Source organism: Protomyctophum parallelum (genome assembly GCF_964188405.1).
Source record: "Protomyctophum parallelum genome assembly, chromosome: 1".
In the NCBI taxonomy this organism is placed as follows: domain Eukaryota; kingdom Metazoa; phylum Chordata; class Actinopteri; order Myctophiformes; family Myctophidae; genus Protomyctophum; species Protomyctophum parallelum.
In genome coordinates this window covers 72,232,892-72,250,703 of record NC_139697.1, presented here as the reverse complement: position 1 = coordinate 72,250,703, position 17,812 = coordinate 72,232,892, and the positions used below count along the sequence as shown (strand labels likewise).

The following is a 17,812-nucleotide window of genomic DNA, read 5'->3' as shown; positions in this document are numbered from 1 at the left end:
CTGTCATTGGGCCCAAAAACACCCATAGCCCCATAGAAGTCCATGTATTTGGGCCCAACTTCACCTAGACTGTATTACCTTAATAAACATGGTCATGAATACTTTCTGCTTCCAGTCACTAGTTTAAAGTCTCATTTCTAATGTCATAATATTCTTTTTGGAAAATGATGGTCCCATTTATAAAAAAAATTACCATAAAGTCGCGTATGTTCTGAGGGGCGTGGCTACCGTTACAGTCTATGATCGGGATTCCCCACCCACTCGAGTCAAAATAAAAACCAACTAAGAAGAAGGGGGGAAGTCCCGCCTCGTTGTCTGGGCCAGCCAATGGCCAGCTGGGCCAAAACGGATCTAGAAAGATGGCGATTTACAATTCAAGGACTGACATTTTACGTTCATGTTAGACCCGGGGAACGCTTTGTCCATATTTTTTACAGTCTATGGTTGGAACAAACACCCAGTTTGATGGGCTAATTTGATGCTACACAGCACCTGTGATGCAATGGTTGTTGAGAAACAGTGGTCAGTCAAACTTGTCACCTCTTGTGAAAAAGATCCCCATTAAAATGGAATAGAGAGGAGGTCAGTGGAGTTAAAGTTAAAAGTACATGAAAAAAGACTGAATTGAATTCCACAGACTTAACTGACTTGCTTCCCCCCTCAATCCCTTCCTCTTTTCATCTTTATGTCTCTCTCTTTGGCCCCCTCTTTTTTGGCCCCCCGTCTCTCCTTCAAATTTGTTCTCTCCCTCTATTTCACCCCCCCCCCCCACCACCACCATCCTCTATCTTTCTTATGCTGTCTCACGCACCATGCTGTTACACTATAATTCTTATTACATTCCTCTCTGTTCGCTGTTCTCCTCACACCCGCCATGCCTGTTTCCATATTATCTTTGCTTTCCTTCCTTCACGCTGCCTTGCCAAACTCTTCTCCCCTCTCTCTGTCTCTGTGTCTACGTTATCTTGCCTTCCTTCTGTTCGACTCAGCTGGCGGGGTTCAGCTGGATATTTTTTTGTCTGGGAGTAATTACAGAGACTGCTTTAGGCTATTAGGCAGCAGCGCTGGAGGGTCGACGTGCAGACAGACGTGTGCACACGATGCCTACACAATGCACTGTAGGTATTCCACATATCCCTTAAACCTCACCCCCTGGCCTCACAGTTAGAAGGTCCTGGGTTAGATTCCCGCTGTGGGCACTGGCGGTGTGTTCCCTCCTCCACGTCATCAGTGCCCATACCCTGTGGTGGGGTTGGCAAAAGGGCCTTTCTGTGTGGAGTTCGCATGTTCTCCCCGTGTCCCCTAGGGTAGGTACCCTCACAAAAAACATGCAGTAATCCTGGTCTCTAGGATGACTGCACTATACCTCCCCCTGGCCAGCTGAGGCGCCTGATGGAGAGGAAAGGAACTGGTTGAAATAACGTGTTCCTTCCACGTGCTACGTCCAGCCGGGGAAACTCTCCCCTGTCAGGTGAAATTAAGCAGCTTGGACTCCTCATGCATAGAAGGAAGCATGAGGTCAGTCCGCTGCCCCCCCAGGTTGGCAGAGGAAGTGTAGCGCCCAGGATTACATTAGATAATTGACACTGGGTGAAAAAAAATGGGTTGCAAAATCGTGAGATAAACCTCACCCCAATTCTACTCCCAACCATTAACCCAACCATGATTCAGTTTTAGCGAATCCCCCTTATTTGGGGATTTCCTTAAGAGGAATATATGAATTACATACGATGCAGTCACACCTGTTGGGTTGCCCTAATATGGTAAAACTAAACCATAATAATAAACATTCTGTAAATAGGCTAGTCAACGATGGAATAACTCAATTCAGAATACCCGTATCCGTAACAATAGTATTGATACTAAAGAAGGTAACAGACCAGCTAATCCCCCGACTGACTCATTGGGTCCCGTTGACTACCCGGACATCCATTGAACTACCTCTAAGATGTTAGAGAAGATCCACTAAATGAGAATAATCTCCCTGACCAGTGATACTTGGGACAGTTTGCTGCCACTACATTAGTCTTCCTGCCTATTCCTGCCGTTTCAGACTTTAATGTTCCTCACACAGCGAAATGATGAGAAGACAGGCCTATGCACGTGTGTATGTGTGCAGCACGCACGCACACACACGCACACGCACACGCACACACACACACACACACACACACACACACACACACACACACACACACACACACACTGTAACTGGCAGAGAGACAGTATGTAATGACTTGACACTGGCGTAGGGTTTTCTGCCCACAGTAAGTGTGAGTAAAGACACAAGGGGATGAATGGAGAGACAGAAAAGAGAAATGGATTTTGAAAAGATGGAACACAGTTCCTGGAGGCTCTATACACAAAGACTCGCTCATCGTGTTTGATTTATCTCTTTTGATACGCACACAAGCATGCACATCATGTACAAACACACACTGGCACTCACTGAACATGAACATGAACCATTGGCCCAGCACGCACGCACACACGCGCGCGCGCACACACACACACACACACACACACACACTCACTCAAAGTGAGTCAGTGCAGTTGCCAGTCAATGTATTGTTTGTAGCAGTATAGTTATCCCTCCAGAGTTTGTCCTTGAAGACACAGCCCAATCGTCTATGACCGTCTGGAATCTGGAAGACTGAATATACACTCATACTGTTCACTCCCAGTATGCTGTACTAGCACACGCCACCCTGAACCCACAGTGGGTCTCAGTCAGACACGGGAAGAAGCAAGGAGAACCATGTGAATATTGGCACAGAACTGTATTTAGTCATACTTGCAGGTGTCAGTGTTTGAAAGCACAGCGGTGACGGACAGTGTGGTGTTAAGTAGAGAGGGAGAGAGAGAGAGAGAGAGGAAGAAGTAGGGAAAGTTGAGTGGCTCTCAAAGTGTGGTCTGGGGACCCTCTGGGTTCCTTGGGGTCCCCAGCTAAATGATTGGTAGGAAGAAACAATTGGATCCCATACCGGCCTATACAATGGCTCCATTTCTCAGAGGTAAATTAACAGTGAGGATTCTGCACAATGGCTCCATTTCTCAGAGGTATTTTAACACTGAGGATTCTGCACAATGGCTCCATTTCTCAGAGGTATTTTAACACTGAGGATTCTGCACGGTAGATGGGAAAAGAGATGGGGGAAAGACAGTATCAAATAGACGCCCGGGGCTGAATGCATATGAAACTGGAGGTCCTTGAAATGTAAAGGTTGAGAATCACTTCCCTATTGTAGGCATTGAGGCCGATTCAAACCCTGCACATTGGGCTTGGTGGCCAGCGAGCTATAACTGCTTGTGTCACTATTCCCTCCCAATGTGAGATCCACTGAGTGTAGACTGAAACCTTGCACCTGTCATAGTTAATCATAGTTATATGCAGGAGGCTGAGATTACACCATGTCCTTACTGACAGGACAGGACAGGACAGGACAGGACAGGACAGGACAGGACAGGACAGGACAGGACAGGACAGGACAGGACAGGACAGGACAGGACAGGACAGGACAGGACAGGACAGGACAGGACAGGACAGACTAATAAGAGATAAACAGAAGTGAGAGGAGGACAGCGTGGTGCTGGAGTGGGAGAACAAAGGATAGATGGGAGCTCGGGGAGGGATCAAAGAGGAGGAGGAGAAAGGGAAATGCAGTATGTGAGCAGAAAGAGAAGGAAAAGATGCGGATAGACGGAGGAAGAGAGGATGAGACAGCAGGGCCCAGGGGAGGTATCACTGAGACTATCGATCTGTCCATCCAGCACACGTCTGCCACCCTGACACTGTCCGTCTGTCCTTGTCAATATACATCACCAACGTGGGACCTTCCGTGGCTCTTTTGCAGGGAGGAGAGCAGACAGAAGACAGTGCTTTCTTCAACTGTTTAGTAGTGCTTCTGAATAATATCCTTCAGCTAAACGGAATTTCCACCTGGCTGTAGCCATGTGGATGACTCTCTCACACACTCTTGCAAATAAAAACGCACTTCCACGTGCCCGTCGTACACCCCACCAGCGCCCGCACGCACACTCGCATGCACACTAGTCTCAGCTCCTCTTCCCATCCATCTTCCTCTCTTGCTCGCCTATCTATTTCACGGCACTCTCCATTCTTCTCTGAAGCCACTCTCTCCTCTCACCATTTATCTTTAAACTGCCCTCCCTTCAGCTTCTCAGCTTCCTTTATCCACTCCTCCTCCTCTCCTCTCTCGCCATCCTCCCCTCCCATCCCATCCCCTCTCATCTCCCATCCTCTCCTCTCCCCTCTCTCCTCTCCTCTCCCATCGTCTCCTCACCCCTATCTCCTCTTCTCCTCTCCCATCTCCTTCTCCTCTCCGGCAAGCTCCAAAACGTAAGACTCTCCAGTTTTTAATGGTCGCTCCAACAGGAGATTACATTGTTTACCAAACAGAGAGCCATTGTACATATAACTCCCACAAATTCACAGCTTGGAACAGACATACACACACACACACACACACACACACACACACAGAGAAAGAGAGAGAGAGAGAGTGTGTGTATGTGTGTGTGTGTGTGTGTGTGTGTGTGTGTGTGTGTGTGTGTGTGTGTGTGTGTGTGTGTGTGTGTGTGTGTGTGTGTGTGTGTGTGTGTGTGGTGTAGAGGATAACGAGTGAAAGGGAAACATATTTAGAGAGGCCTATATGTGATGGGAGTTGATTGTTTTCCACTTCTCCACTTAATGTCCTTTGAGCCCACAAACAAGACTGCATTGCCATGGAATGTGCATGCACGATATCTCAAAATCAAATGGACAGATTGCCATGAATCTTGTTGAGTGCACGCGTGCTCCCTGGAGGATGAGTCCTGACTATATATGAGTGACCCCATGACCTTTCCCTCTCATGTCAAAATGTGCACACAAGATACCTCAGAGAGGATGTACTATAAACACATCTATGTGATCCATGGCCATTCCTCTATCGACTATCGCTAATCTTTGGTGAACATTTCCAGTTGGGTGTATGGTGCAGCAGTGGCACGGCCTCTAGCGGTTATAGACTCGTGGTTATAGAGTTGTTTACCGTAATTTCTGGACTATAAGCCGCTACTTTTTTTCCATGCTTTGAACCCTGCGGTAGAGCCCTGCACGGGCCTAAAATATAGGCCCTGGCCCGGCCCGGGCCCGGCCCGTTTTGGCGGGCCCCGACGGGCTTGCAGATCTCTACCCTGCGGCCTATACAACGGTGCAGCTAATCTATGGGTTTTTACAGCTAACGGCCGCTAGGGGACCTTCTAAATCTATCTCTATGGCCTCTATGCGGCTTATAGTCCAGTGCGGCTTTATGTACACATTTGTTCTTTTCCCTAGATTTAGCTGGTGCCGCTTATATTCAGGTGCGCTTTATAGTCCGGAAATTACGGTATATATAAAATAAAATCACACTTGTGTGAAGTGCCTTTTATCATGATGAGCATGTATGCTTAAAGCAAACATGCTGCTTAACATGCTAACATGCTTAACATGCTAACATGCAAACATGCTTAAAGCAAACATTACAAGTCCAATGACTTGGCTGCCACATGACGTCACGTTGAGCCCCTTATATGCCCAGCTTTGTGTGTCTGCGTGTAGCATGAACGTGATGATTTGATTGGCTGAGCACGGAATGTGATGTATGGTGATGTATGATGATAAGAGCACCCCTCACTTCTTTTTTGGGGGGAGGGGGGCATAAGGGTTAGGGTTCCATAGACTTGGCTGTCATATGACATAATGACGTGATGGCTAGTGCCCCTCAAAAACCTGAAGCGCCACCATTGGAAAAGCTGAATGGAAAAAGCAAAGAACATTTTGATCAATTTACTTTTTCCTTCTCTTCTGGGTGACCCTGGCACAAAACCTTTTCAGACGGGTGTCCGCGGCTGTCCGCGGCTAAATACATACCGATTTGGGGGGTCGCTGACTTGCAAAAGTTTGAGAGCCACTGTGATATAGTTACAAATAGCCCTCGCAGATTGATGGGAAACACACCCCGTAACACCTGTGATTCCCCCATGCAGGCTTTAGGGACAGGGACTGTGGTTTTGAGGTCTGCGTAAAAAAGGAGGCTATATTGCTGTTGTTCGCCTACAAAGCTGCTGACTGATGGCACTGCTGTGCTAGCTACTGTAGCTGCTGACTTCAGAGCTCTGTCTGTGTGCGTCCTGCCCCACCTGCTCACTGCTGGGACCCACCAACACAAACACAATGTACATGATCGCACACATACAGCCTGTACACCCAATGGTAGAAAATTTACTCAAATGTTTTACTTTAGTAGTAGAAATACAAGTAAAGGTCCGGAATTCAAAATGTATTTGTGTCTCATTATGCAGAATGTCTCATTACACGTTTACTCACAATGCGTCACATCGCGACGCATTGTGAACTTGTAGATTGGCTATTTTCAAATGGACAAAATGTATATAGGGCTGAAGTGGTTACTGTAATGTTTATTGTTTTGTAATAATAATAATCAAAATCTACAGTAAGCAATTATCAACTAAAGTTTTCAAATAGCCTAAATGTATTGTAGAAAAGTACAATATTTGCCTCTGAGATGTAGTAGAAGTATTGGAAATTGGAAAAACTGAATTATATTACTTAAGTACAGTACTTAAGTAAATGTACTTAGTTACTTTCCACCACTGAGTACATGTCTGCTATGAAATCCATTCTGACATGCATGCATGTTGCTCACAGAAAGAGAGAGAGAGAGAGGAGGAGACTGACAGAGAGAGAGAGAGACAGAGAGAGAGAGAGAGAGAGAGAGAGAGAGAGAGAGAGAGAGAGAGAGCAAAGAGAACCAAGACTTTGGTACATTGTGCGTGACTAAACACAATGAAGCTTCACAAAAATTGCCTCTCTGCCAACTCCCATTTCCCTCCCACTACTGGAAAGCTACTGGAAAGCTGACTTGTTGTGCATTCCCTTTTGTTTACTGGTCAGATCTGCTGCCTCCGAATTGCTGTGCACAGTGCACAGCAGATATCAAGACTCACACACAAGGCAGTGTACACTGTACAGCTATATAGTAGGTTTTTTGGGACTTTCTTTCCTTTTTCAGTTTTTCTCCCAATTTCAGACAGACCCCCTGTGTATTCTAGTCCATTTGTCACTGCTATGACGCCTAATTGATCCTATAGGGAGAGCACAGGGAAACTATCACATCTGTCCATCTGACAGAGAGACGTTTCATGCTTTCCTCAAAGCTCCACACCCCACTGAACAGGTTACAGGCAGCCTGGCACAGCTGTAGGTGTCACTAGTGGAGCGCAGAAGGGTGAAATCAGCCCTCAACGGCTTCTGCCAGAAATATGGGGGGGTGTGTGGGTGGATTGGGAGGGGATGGGGAGGAGAAGCCTCGCCCCTACTGGGCAGGGATTTTCTTTCTTTTTACATGAGTTGGGCGTTGTCATATTTTACTATAGAGCCTGGAAACCCATTCTGGCAGCCAGCTCGTAGCATGGCTCGTTAGTCAATACCTCCCAGGTTCAAATCCTGCTTACACCACTATATTTGTGCCAACCGCATTTTTTGCTGATAAAGTCAAGTTTTAGACCAGTGAAGACTGAGGTTAGGGTTAGGGTTAGGTTGTGGGGTAGGGTTAGTAATGTCTGATACGTTCCACCTGTGGCTTCGTGCGGTGCCACTCAAAGTGACTGCTGGGTTGGGCTGCTGGATGCACGGGCCAACCTCTAAAGCCGTGGAGGGCTGATTTCACCCCCGTGCAGAGATCTCCCTCCACCGCCCAGGCTTTCCTCGGCGCCACAGAGGACTTCAAACCCATGCTCTCTGCGGTGGTGGGCACTATAACTTCGCCTCTGCGTTATCTGTACGCCCATTGCGTCACACTGTACCTCTTTTATGCATTGTGCTTAGTTGCATGTGATGTGTACAAGGGTGTTTTACCTTGGCAGGTGAAGCAGTGCACATGGAAGTGTGTGTTCTTGACGCGCACCACCTCTCCCCGGCACGCCTCCCTGCAACGCTCACACACGATGGAGGAACTCCTACGTACGCTGACGGGGCTAGGGCTGTTGGTGTTGCCTCCATAAAGACTGGACTGGTACTGCAGGGCTAGAGAGGAGAGGAGAGGAGAGGAGAGGAGAGGAGAGGAGAGGAGAGGAGAGGAGAGGAGAGGAGAGGAGAGGAGAGGAGAGGAGAGGAGAGGAGAGGAGAGGAGAGGAGAGGAGAGGAGAGGAGAGGAGAGGAGAGGAGATTAGTAAACTAACATCTAGTGAATAACATTAAGCATTGTTCCCAGGTTCATCATAGAATAAGCAAATACAAATAAATAGTTTGAGTAAAATATAGAACTGAAACACAAACAAACATTCAGATGCTTGCATGCATCACGTTATTTGCCTTTTTAAGAAAGAAAAGGTCCCGCACACTGTCAGACACTTGCCAACATTTTGGCAAGTGTCTGATAGTATGCCCTACGCACCTGTCACTAGCCTTCAGAGGTGTTCATCGGCCTTTCGTTATAAGTCTATAGTTAAATTAACATTGATTTTACAATATAAATTGGGATCTCAGAGATAGGAATTACATGGGGGTCCGTAGAATAATGCATGTCAAACTGGGGGTCCTTGAAATAAAACGGGTTGAGAATCACTGCTAGAGCCGTGAAAATCTTCTGTTAAAATGGGGGTCCCTGCAGGCATATCTTTTCTAATCAGTGTCAATTTGGGGGTCCTTGACATGAAAGAGTTTGGGAACCACTGTTCTAGACAGATAGGTGAGTCAAGCCAGGATTACACGTCTTTGATCCTCTCTTATGAAACTGTAAAAATCCCTCTTAGTGGGAACAGCCCCTTCTTGACTCTATAGAGGCTATGAGCGTGACATCATCGCACCTGGAAGTTATGCGGGAACGCCCACTGAGTGGCCTTGACAGCCCATTCATTCAAACATCCTGTCTGATTGCATTAAACAATGTTAAACTCACCAACATTGCAGCTGTACGAAAAGCTTGAATTATCCTCTTTCTATCTGCAAAGTTTTTGTTTCATAAAAATCCACCATAGAAACGTTATGAGCTACGTGTCAGAGTTTGGAAGTGCTTGTTTTCTATAACACAACATTTTGCTGCCTCCTGCATTATGTGACATTTAGAAACAAGTGGTACGCAGGACGGTTAAGTGATTTCCAACGAGCGCTTCCAAACTCCAACACTCCATGCAGCTCAATGTTTTGCCACTCAGTCTAGATGAGTGTCCTGATGGGAAAATCATGCATGTGCATACTCTCTATTGCAAGCACGCACACACACGCGCACACACACACACACACACACATACAGTATGTATATTTTTTAGTTTTTCTTGCATTCCTAAGCCAATCATTTGATGACACAAAGAGTCTCCTTTGTGTCTCTATAGGGAACCACTGCCCACCCACCCACCTGGTCATCAAATTATGACCTAAAAAACAAACAAAAAAGTCTCTGAATTCAAGGCTTCATGGGGTGCGTACTTGATTAGAAAATAAGTAATCTTTTGGGTGAACTACTCCTTTAAGTGGCTAATTGACTAGGAGGGCAGAGCGCTACTGATGACAGCACAATATTCACACACTACTACACAATCACACTCTACTCATTGTGCAGCCGTAACACATCCATATGAACACAATGATGAATGTTCCATTCTGTTCTGTTCTGTTCTGTTCTGTTCTGTTCTGTTCTGTTCTGTTCGGTAGTGTGGTGTGGTGTGGTGTGCTGGTCTGTTCTGCTTTACTTTATCATTCAGAGCAAACAAACAAACACATCTCGCTGACAGGTTCAACTGATGATAGCACTAGAGAGGAAGAATGAAAGAGAGAATGAGAGTGAAACAGAGAGATACAGAGCTTGTTTTGTATCCATCTCTCTTTCCGTTTCACAGAGGGGGAGAGAGAGGGGGTGAGAGAGAGAGAGAGGCCAAGGGAGGAAGCTGTGTGAATCTATAACAAAACCTGACAGAAATCTTCCTAGCAACACAATAGTGCCATCAGAGAGAGTGTGTGTGTGTGTGTGTGTGTGTGTGTGTGTGTGTGTGTGTGTGTGTGTGTGTGTGTGTGTGTGTGTGTGTGTGTGTGTGTGTGTGTGTGTGTGTGTGTGTGTGTGTGTGTGTGTGTGTGCGTGCGTGCGTGCGTGCGTGCACACACACACACACACCTGGTCGCACGCGTGCGTGCTCGTGTGTGTGGTCACTGTGGAAGCTGGCATTCACTCTCTATCCAGATGGCATCACAGGGACTGGCAACACAACTAGATAGGAATCTGTGCGTGTGTGTTCGACTCGTGTTACTGCAAGCAAGTCTTTGTGCGTGCGTACGCATGTGTGTGCGGCGTGTGTGCGGCGTGTGTGCGCAGAGCGTGCGTGTGTGACTGTGTGTGCACGTCAGCCTCAACTTTACATGGGCTAAATTTACAGAATGAGGAAGAAAAGGAGTTTACGATGGCCCTGGTCATTTTAGGATTTTAACGATTTAACGATTCTGTTCTACTCCACTCTTGTCTAGCCTGGTCTAGTCTACTCTAGTGCACTCTAGTGTAATTATGTAATAAAAATGTAAGTTGCTACAGTCAAATCTGGAGTGTTCATTAACTCTGAGAGAGTTGGACCCATTACACACACTGACTCGTAAGGGACATTTTTTTCTTATCTTAACACTCCTCATTTAAGATACGGTATGTGTTCAATATGCATGCTCAATATTGAAAATTGTTATTCTGTGTGTTAATGTTATGTGTGAGCATGAGCAATAAATAGCAGGCCAGTTCAAATCTCTGGTCTCATGCGGCGAGAATACTGATTTGCAGGTTTTAGTGAGAATGCAGGGGCCTGTACAGTATGTGTGGATTGTCAGTGAGACCAGATCAGCACTAATTTTCTGGCAAGCGGCTGAAGTATCCCAAAGGGGTTGCAGCGGAAGCAGACAAAGACATTTTGAAACATTTTGAGTTGACTATACCTGCAGCAAATCTAGCTAGGGTGAATCACTCTCTCCCCTACTTCCTTCCTTAGTCCCTTAAAGAATGTTTTTGGTGAATGCAATTTTATTGTGACCTATTCGTATAGTAGAGTATGTTAATACAACATTAGCGCAACTGCCGTAGATGTAGGGTGATTAATAAATATTGCGCTCCCTGCCATTGCCATAGATGTACGTTAATTGGTCTATTTTTAGTGCTAATGATCTGGTCAAAACAAGGTTTATTCCACGGCCCATATCCGACACTGTAATGGACAGGCTTTCTCATCTCTGATCGATGAAAACTGAAACTGATGGATGCTTATAGTGAATGATGGGAGTTTAGAGGGAAACGTGTTCCACAAAAAAAAAGTTTTACACCTTTTAAACCTTTAACCTGTAACCTTGGTGAAGTTGAACTGCGGTGGTTGTATATGGTACGGGCTGAATCACTCTTCCTTACATTAACAATAACAACTCTAACTTTTTGTTAGAGCAGGCTCTTCTACTGAAATATTTACACTAATGGTACTGCCCTGAAGGTCAAATTCGGCCCATTGTGAGCTGGTAGATCTGCTATTTTCGCTGCAAAACTGACACACTATGTGTATAAATTAAAAGTGGTGTAAGTCATATGTTTTTGTTAAAGACACTGTGCAGCACTAATATGTACTCAGTTTGACACACCACAAAATTATATGTGCAGCAATGTGACGGCTTCAGAAGACAGAGGCTGCACTGAGCATACTGTACAGAGCATTGTTTGCAGTAAGAAGACCATCCATGCTCTTCGATTAGATTTTAATCATAGTAAATTTTAAATGGCCTTGGGAGTGACCAGTGACCCGTTTAAATCATATTCGACTCCTCGTGTCTAGGATTAATACTAGGCGCAGCATCTATTATGTCAAGCTAAAGAAGAAACTGAAAAGAAAGAAAGAAAGAAAGAAAGAAAGAAAGAAAGAAAGAAAGAAAGAAAGAAAGAAAGAAAGAAAGAAAGAAAGAAAGAAAGAAAGAAAGAAAGAAAGAAAGAAAGAAAGAAAGAAAGAAAAAAAAATTGGTCATCAACTCAGAACTGACATATTGTTTTCCGGAGCACTAATCTCACGTCAGTCCATTGAGTTTCCAACTTCCTCATAAAAACTAAGGTAACCCCAAACTTCCTATAGACATAATGATGTCTGGGCACACAAGTTCAAGTTTTCACTTTTCTTCTACTGTGAAGCTATCGGGTGCTACGTTACCATCAGCAGCTTAACATCGCAGGGCTGAGATGACCGCTGACCTTTTAGACAAACAGAGTGGATTAAAGCCACGGTCACCCATATGGAAAACCAAACCAGTCAGCCGAAAGATAATCCCCCCACTTTCTATGGCAGATAGTCAGGGTTGTCATGATCTCAGACCCTGGACCTCTTCACTGGTGAAATGAACTGCCAACAGAACAGGAAGGCAGCCCTTTTGCAAAGAGGGGAAAACGCCGGGGAATGGGCTGAATGAAGTTCCTCCCAAACTTAAAACTATGCTTCAGCGTCAGCATTTTAAACATGTCTACTGCAGTTTTGCTCTATACCACATTTGTTTGCAGCCATTTAGAAAACCTACCGTTTCCATTAGGTGGATTTACTCCAGCAGCTAACTACATGTATTGATTCTATGTTCTGTGTTCTATGTAACTGTGTGTAGGCCAATGAGATTCTCGGATCACAGGTCATCAATAAAGTATAATTGTTGTTAAGGCTGCCTCCTCTGAATTCAATGGCCCACAGAACACACATTATTTAACAGCGATGTTTTTGAGCAAGGCTGCTTTTGAATGTTGATTAGTTCTCCTGAAATATTGATTTGACTTGTGTGGGTATGTGTGTGTGTGTGTGTGTGTGTGTGTGTGTGTGGGGGGGGGGGGGGGGGTGGAGGGGGGGTTGTGTCTGTCTTGCATGGCTGCAAATATCGATTTTCATCTTAGAGATTATTGTATCGATTACTTTCTAATAATCAAATTGTATTTTTTATCATTACGTTTTTCTAATATAATCAACTAAATACATTAATTTGATTAACTGTTATGCTTTAGTGTGTTGTATCTGATATTTATATGTGGAATTTAATTCATGAATATGCGATATTAGATAGGGGGCTGGGGGTCGCACTTCCCCACCACAAAAAACATGTATCAACCACACATTCTGATTTCTGTCACTAAAACTGTCAATAGGCCTACACAAACCACCAAAACCAATCTGTCACCAAGAGTAATCAATATGCTACTGTCAGCTACCAGTAAAGACTATTGACAACTATTTAAGCAGACACCAGTCTCATTAGGCAGACGTCTGTTATTTCATAATGTATTCATCAACATTTAAGTCAATAACTTGAATTGGAAACAGGCTTTAAATGGCAAGCCTTCCCAGGACACAAGTTATTGATTAGGTATTAAAACATGCAACACCCCCACCCACCCATCCTAGGACACCTTACACACACACACACACACACACACACACACACACACACACACACACACACACACACACACACACACACACACACACACACACACACAGACTTACCATTTGTCGATCTGCTCATGATGATGCTGTGTTAGAATGTGGTTTTCCTGCTCCTGACCTGAAGGTTTCTCTGGTTCTGTCCAACAGTCTGGGGTGGAGTCACTGGAGTGTGTTGGTGTCACTTCATTCAGGCTGTAGGCTACCCCCCCTGCCGAGACAGACGGGGAGACTGTACACCCAGGTCCCTATCCTACTGTTACTGTACCACACCACACTCCCGTCAACTGGCTGTCAAAACTCTCCACAGTCCACACGCTTTCTCTTTCTCTCTCTCTCTCTCTCTCTCAGCTCCTCTCCTCTTTCCCTCTCCGTTTCTCTCCTTTCTCCTCTCTCCCTCTCCCTCTCCCCCCCCCCCTCTCTCTCTCTCTCTCTCTCTCTCTCTCTCTCTCTCTCTCTCTCTCTCTCTCTCTCTCTCTCTCTCTCTCTCTCTCTCTCTCTCCCCCCTTCCTTCAGAAAAGCAGCAGGGTGCAGTATAATATCATATCTCTCCGGGTCAAGTGAATGAGCCTTGCGTTGTTCTGCTGGCTGCTGCTGCAACACCCTCTCTCACGGACAAGCCGATTACTGAGTGCCACGCTGCTACAGCTCTCCTCCCCTTTGTAAACGACAGCCGGTTGCGGATTTGTCTAAATCCGGATTGAGAGCACCGTGACGGGAGTCTGACTCTGACCCATCCTGCTCTCATCCCCTGCTCTGAGCCTCTTCCCCACCGAGATCACGACCGAACCGCATAGCTCCCTATCGCAGCCGGCACAGAATGAAAACGTCCCGAACAGCGCGCCTTCCGACACTGCCAACCGGCAGCATTTCCATTCCATGCGAACCGATGATGATGAGTTTAGTTCAGTTTAGTTCATACAAGTGATACAACAGAGCGGCTGTACTGTCTGCCACGGACCAAGAGCGCCCAACAGTGTCCACTCCCACTCCCAACTCCCAACTACTATAGTACTATCCACCCCCGCACCACGCCACGCTGCGCACTATGCAACGCTAACTAACGTGCAGATTGGGTCATGTCCCGAGTTGGTCCTTAAATTGTCAAAGTGCAATTTTTTTCTGAGAAAGTTGAAACTACAGCTTAAAACATGCACACGATAATAGCACTTGCTCTATCTATGATGATAGGCCCCCTTGAGTCCTCCTCAATGGGGTTGAAATAATATAGCCTACGTCATCCACTCAGACACGCGCGGCTGAAATGGCCAATGAATGTGTATGTAAACAATTGATTATACATTTATTGCCAAAACTGGAATTAGTTTATTGATGTGATTCTGCGACAGGCAAAAACGAAAAAGGTGTTTTTCGTGATGTAGTTGAAAAGTTGCACGCTGAAAGGTTTGATCAGTTTTCTGATTCCGCGCTTTCATTCTGGTTAAGGAATGTCCGTCAGGGACAGTGATACTGAGTAGCTTATTATTGCAGTGAGCTTGCTTGACGATGATACTGTAGCCTACTTATTGGGAGAAGGCAGAGGAATCATCATGTAGTTACAGAGGGAAACCAGTAGGTGGCGGCGTTCATTAAGATTTGGTCGCACTGACTATCCACAGTGCAATCATTGCACCTGCAAAGGCTTATTTGGCATAGGCTTACTGTACATTACTTTTTAAAGCAGCTTCTGCATGAAATCCAACATTTGAAATAGTTTGAGTCTGTGGTTCCTTTGTCTAATTCCAATAGCAGTAAATTAGCAGTAAAGTTTTATTTTATTTAACATTTTAGAAAATGCCAAAATAGGGATGCCAGGTTGAAGGTGGTTGAAGAAGAAGAAATGCGTTCTGGTAAATCAAGTTTACCAAGGGTAACTGGACTAAGCATCAGATACTTGTTTACAGCCAGGCCCACATGGAGCATTTCATGGTAGTGGTTCAATGCCTTGTCCAAGGGCACTTCAACGGTGGTAATTTTAACGTGTCGGACCGCTGATTCGAACTGGCGACCTTCCGATATCTAGCCCGCTCCGCAATCCACTCGGCCACCGCTGCCACAATTAAAGGACCACTTCACCACTTTTCATCCTATCTTCATATAATAGGTCTTCAGTCCTCACTCACTAATAGTAATAATCATGCTAAAATTGCACACATTTTCTCTACTCAGTCTGTGTCTTATAGGAGGGCCGTGGGAAGTTCAGAAACCCGTCCACCAGTGACATTCACTTTCACCAACCTGTGTCTGTCCATCTGTGTATAGAGCTAAGCTCTGGCACCGTTGGCTTGATCGCAGCAAAACTGTGCACACAGTCACACACTCTCAGGATGTCTTTCAGATAGTACTCCGTTTTGAACAAAATGCCTCCAATCTTGACTGTGAAATTTTGCAAAAAATGTCACTTGAACATTTCAAAGTCATGCTTCATGGTGGCACTATATGACAGGCTAATTCCTGTTTTCACCTGCACCAATCTGTGTAAAGGTTTGTAGCACACTCCCTAGAGGCCAAGGAAAAACCTTTGCCCTACATTTCTCACATCTGCCTTTTATAGCGCCACCAGGTGGCAGACATGTAAAACATTTTTTTTTTAATATTACACCTTCAGATTTGATCTAAATCTCTCGCAAATCGGTGCACAGGATCTCTATGTGATTAAGACTGATCTGTATATATACCGTCTGATTGTGGTGAAGTCTTGCACGCACATTCGCATTATGTTGAGGAACAAATGTCACCCTTTTAACATTGCCCTGTTATAGCACCACCAGGAGGCCAATTTTTGGAGACCTTTATATATTACTCCTAAAAATGTTGTCCAAACATTACACAAATCGGTATTCGGTACACATGATGATCTCTATAGTCAAGTGATTAAGACGCAGTGCCGTCGCTACCTATACGCGCAGTACGCGCTGCGACTCCTGAGAGTAGGGCAACACACCGAGGGGGGCAACAAAATGTGCCAAAAAGTGCAAAGCCGACCCTCAAAATAAATGCAGTGACAGTACAGTACAGTACAGTAGAGGGACCCCCTGGGGGCCCCACACGGTAACTCTGTCATTTCTCAACTGTTTCGGAAGCGGGGAAGCTCGCTGGAACCGGGCCGGCACCCTGGCGTTCCTGTGGGTCTGGACCGGGGACCCACCGGGGACCCCCACACAGACTTGCACCACTCACTTCACACGGGTGTGATTTTTTAACTCATGCGTGTATAAATGTTTGTTCACAACATTTATTTTGTACACTCTCTGAGTTAATTGTATTGTGTTGTAATTACAGTAATTAAATATGTCTCTTCTCATCCCAAAACTGTCTCTCCTTGAAAACATGTTTCCAAAAGAGAAATTTCACACTGTAAACATGACTTTCAACTTACTGTAGGTCTGTTATTCAAAACAATTTGTTGGCTCCACTTTCTCCTCACGCGCTGCCAAACATCGACTACACACAGGGAAATGCTTAGTGTTAATTTAAGTCTGAGGGTGTCAAAAGTTGACCGGGTTGAAGGGTCAATTTGGGACAATTTGTGCACAATTTGTGCACTCTCAGAGTTAAACGAACACTGAACATTTTACTGTGTAACTGCAGGGGAAAAGGGGAAGATATAAACAATTGCAGAGTTTGTTTCCAAAATAGGATATCCTTCCTTTGAAAACAAATCTGATACTTATTTGGTAACTTCAGATGTTGGCTTGTGGATACTTTTGACATTGTAATAATGTGTGTGTATATATAATAATATATATATATATTTTAGATATGAGCATTGTCTCTGAGCTTAGTAAAGTAATTTCATAACACAACTATTCGATTGATTAGCCTACTTTCTTTTGGTCTCTTCTCTCCATATCACAGATTTTAGGTTTTGGAGGAATTGAGGATACAACACTACAGGTCCATTTGGTTCCAGTGGTACTCTCAGATTTAAATGAACATGTAGACTGTGTATTTCTGACTATTGGAAAGTTGGAAACTCCAACGAGGCCTTGACTGTAGTACACATGCAGCCTGTGATTGTTTAAAAACTTGGACCACTTAGGCTACCAGAACAATGTCTGGCAGATTGACAGCACTTGACATCTATCTGTGTGTATACAGTACGTGACAGTACTCTGTGTGTGTGTGTGTGTGTGTGTGTGTGTGTGTGTGTGTGTGTGTGTGTGTGTGTGTGTGTGTGTGTGTGTGTGTGTGTGTGTGTGTGTGTGTGTGTGTGTGTGTGTGTGTGCGCGTGCGCGTGCGTGCGTGCGACACGCAGTGTCTTGGTCATACTCGAGTCTGAGAACATATTGCAGTACGTGTTTCTTAGAATGTATCAACTCAACAT

The 17,812-nt window shown here is 45.1% G+C and overlaps 2 protein-coding genes across 2 annotated transcripts in view; one reads left to right on the top strand and one right to left on the bottom strand.

Annotated features, from left to right (window-relative positions):
• The window catches only part of LOC310870246 (actin-binding LIM protein 3-like), an 81,967-nt gene extending 68,194 nt beyond the window's left edge, over positions 1–13,773 (bottom strand). Inside the window, exons 1-2 of the mRNA XM_083781395.1 lie at positions 13,549–13,773; positions 7,925–8,092 (exon numbers count right to left, since the gene is read on the bottom strand). Of these exons, the coding sequence (XP_083637521.1) occupies positions 7,925–8,092; positions 13,549–13,567 (187 nt within the window). The 5' untranslated portion in view covers positions 13,568–13,773. The remainder of the gene's footprint in view (positions 1–7,924; positions 8,093–13,548) is intronic.
• ubtd2 (ubiquitin domain containing 2) overlaps positions 1–17,812 on the top strand; it is a 393,205-nt gene that overhangs the window by 280,920 nt on the left and 94,473 nt on the right. The window lies entirely within an intron of this gene.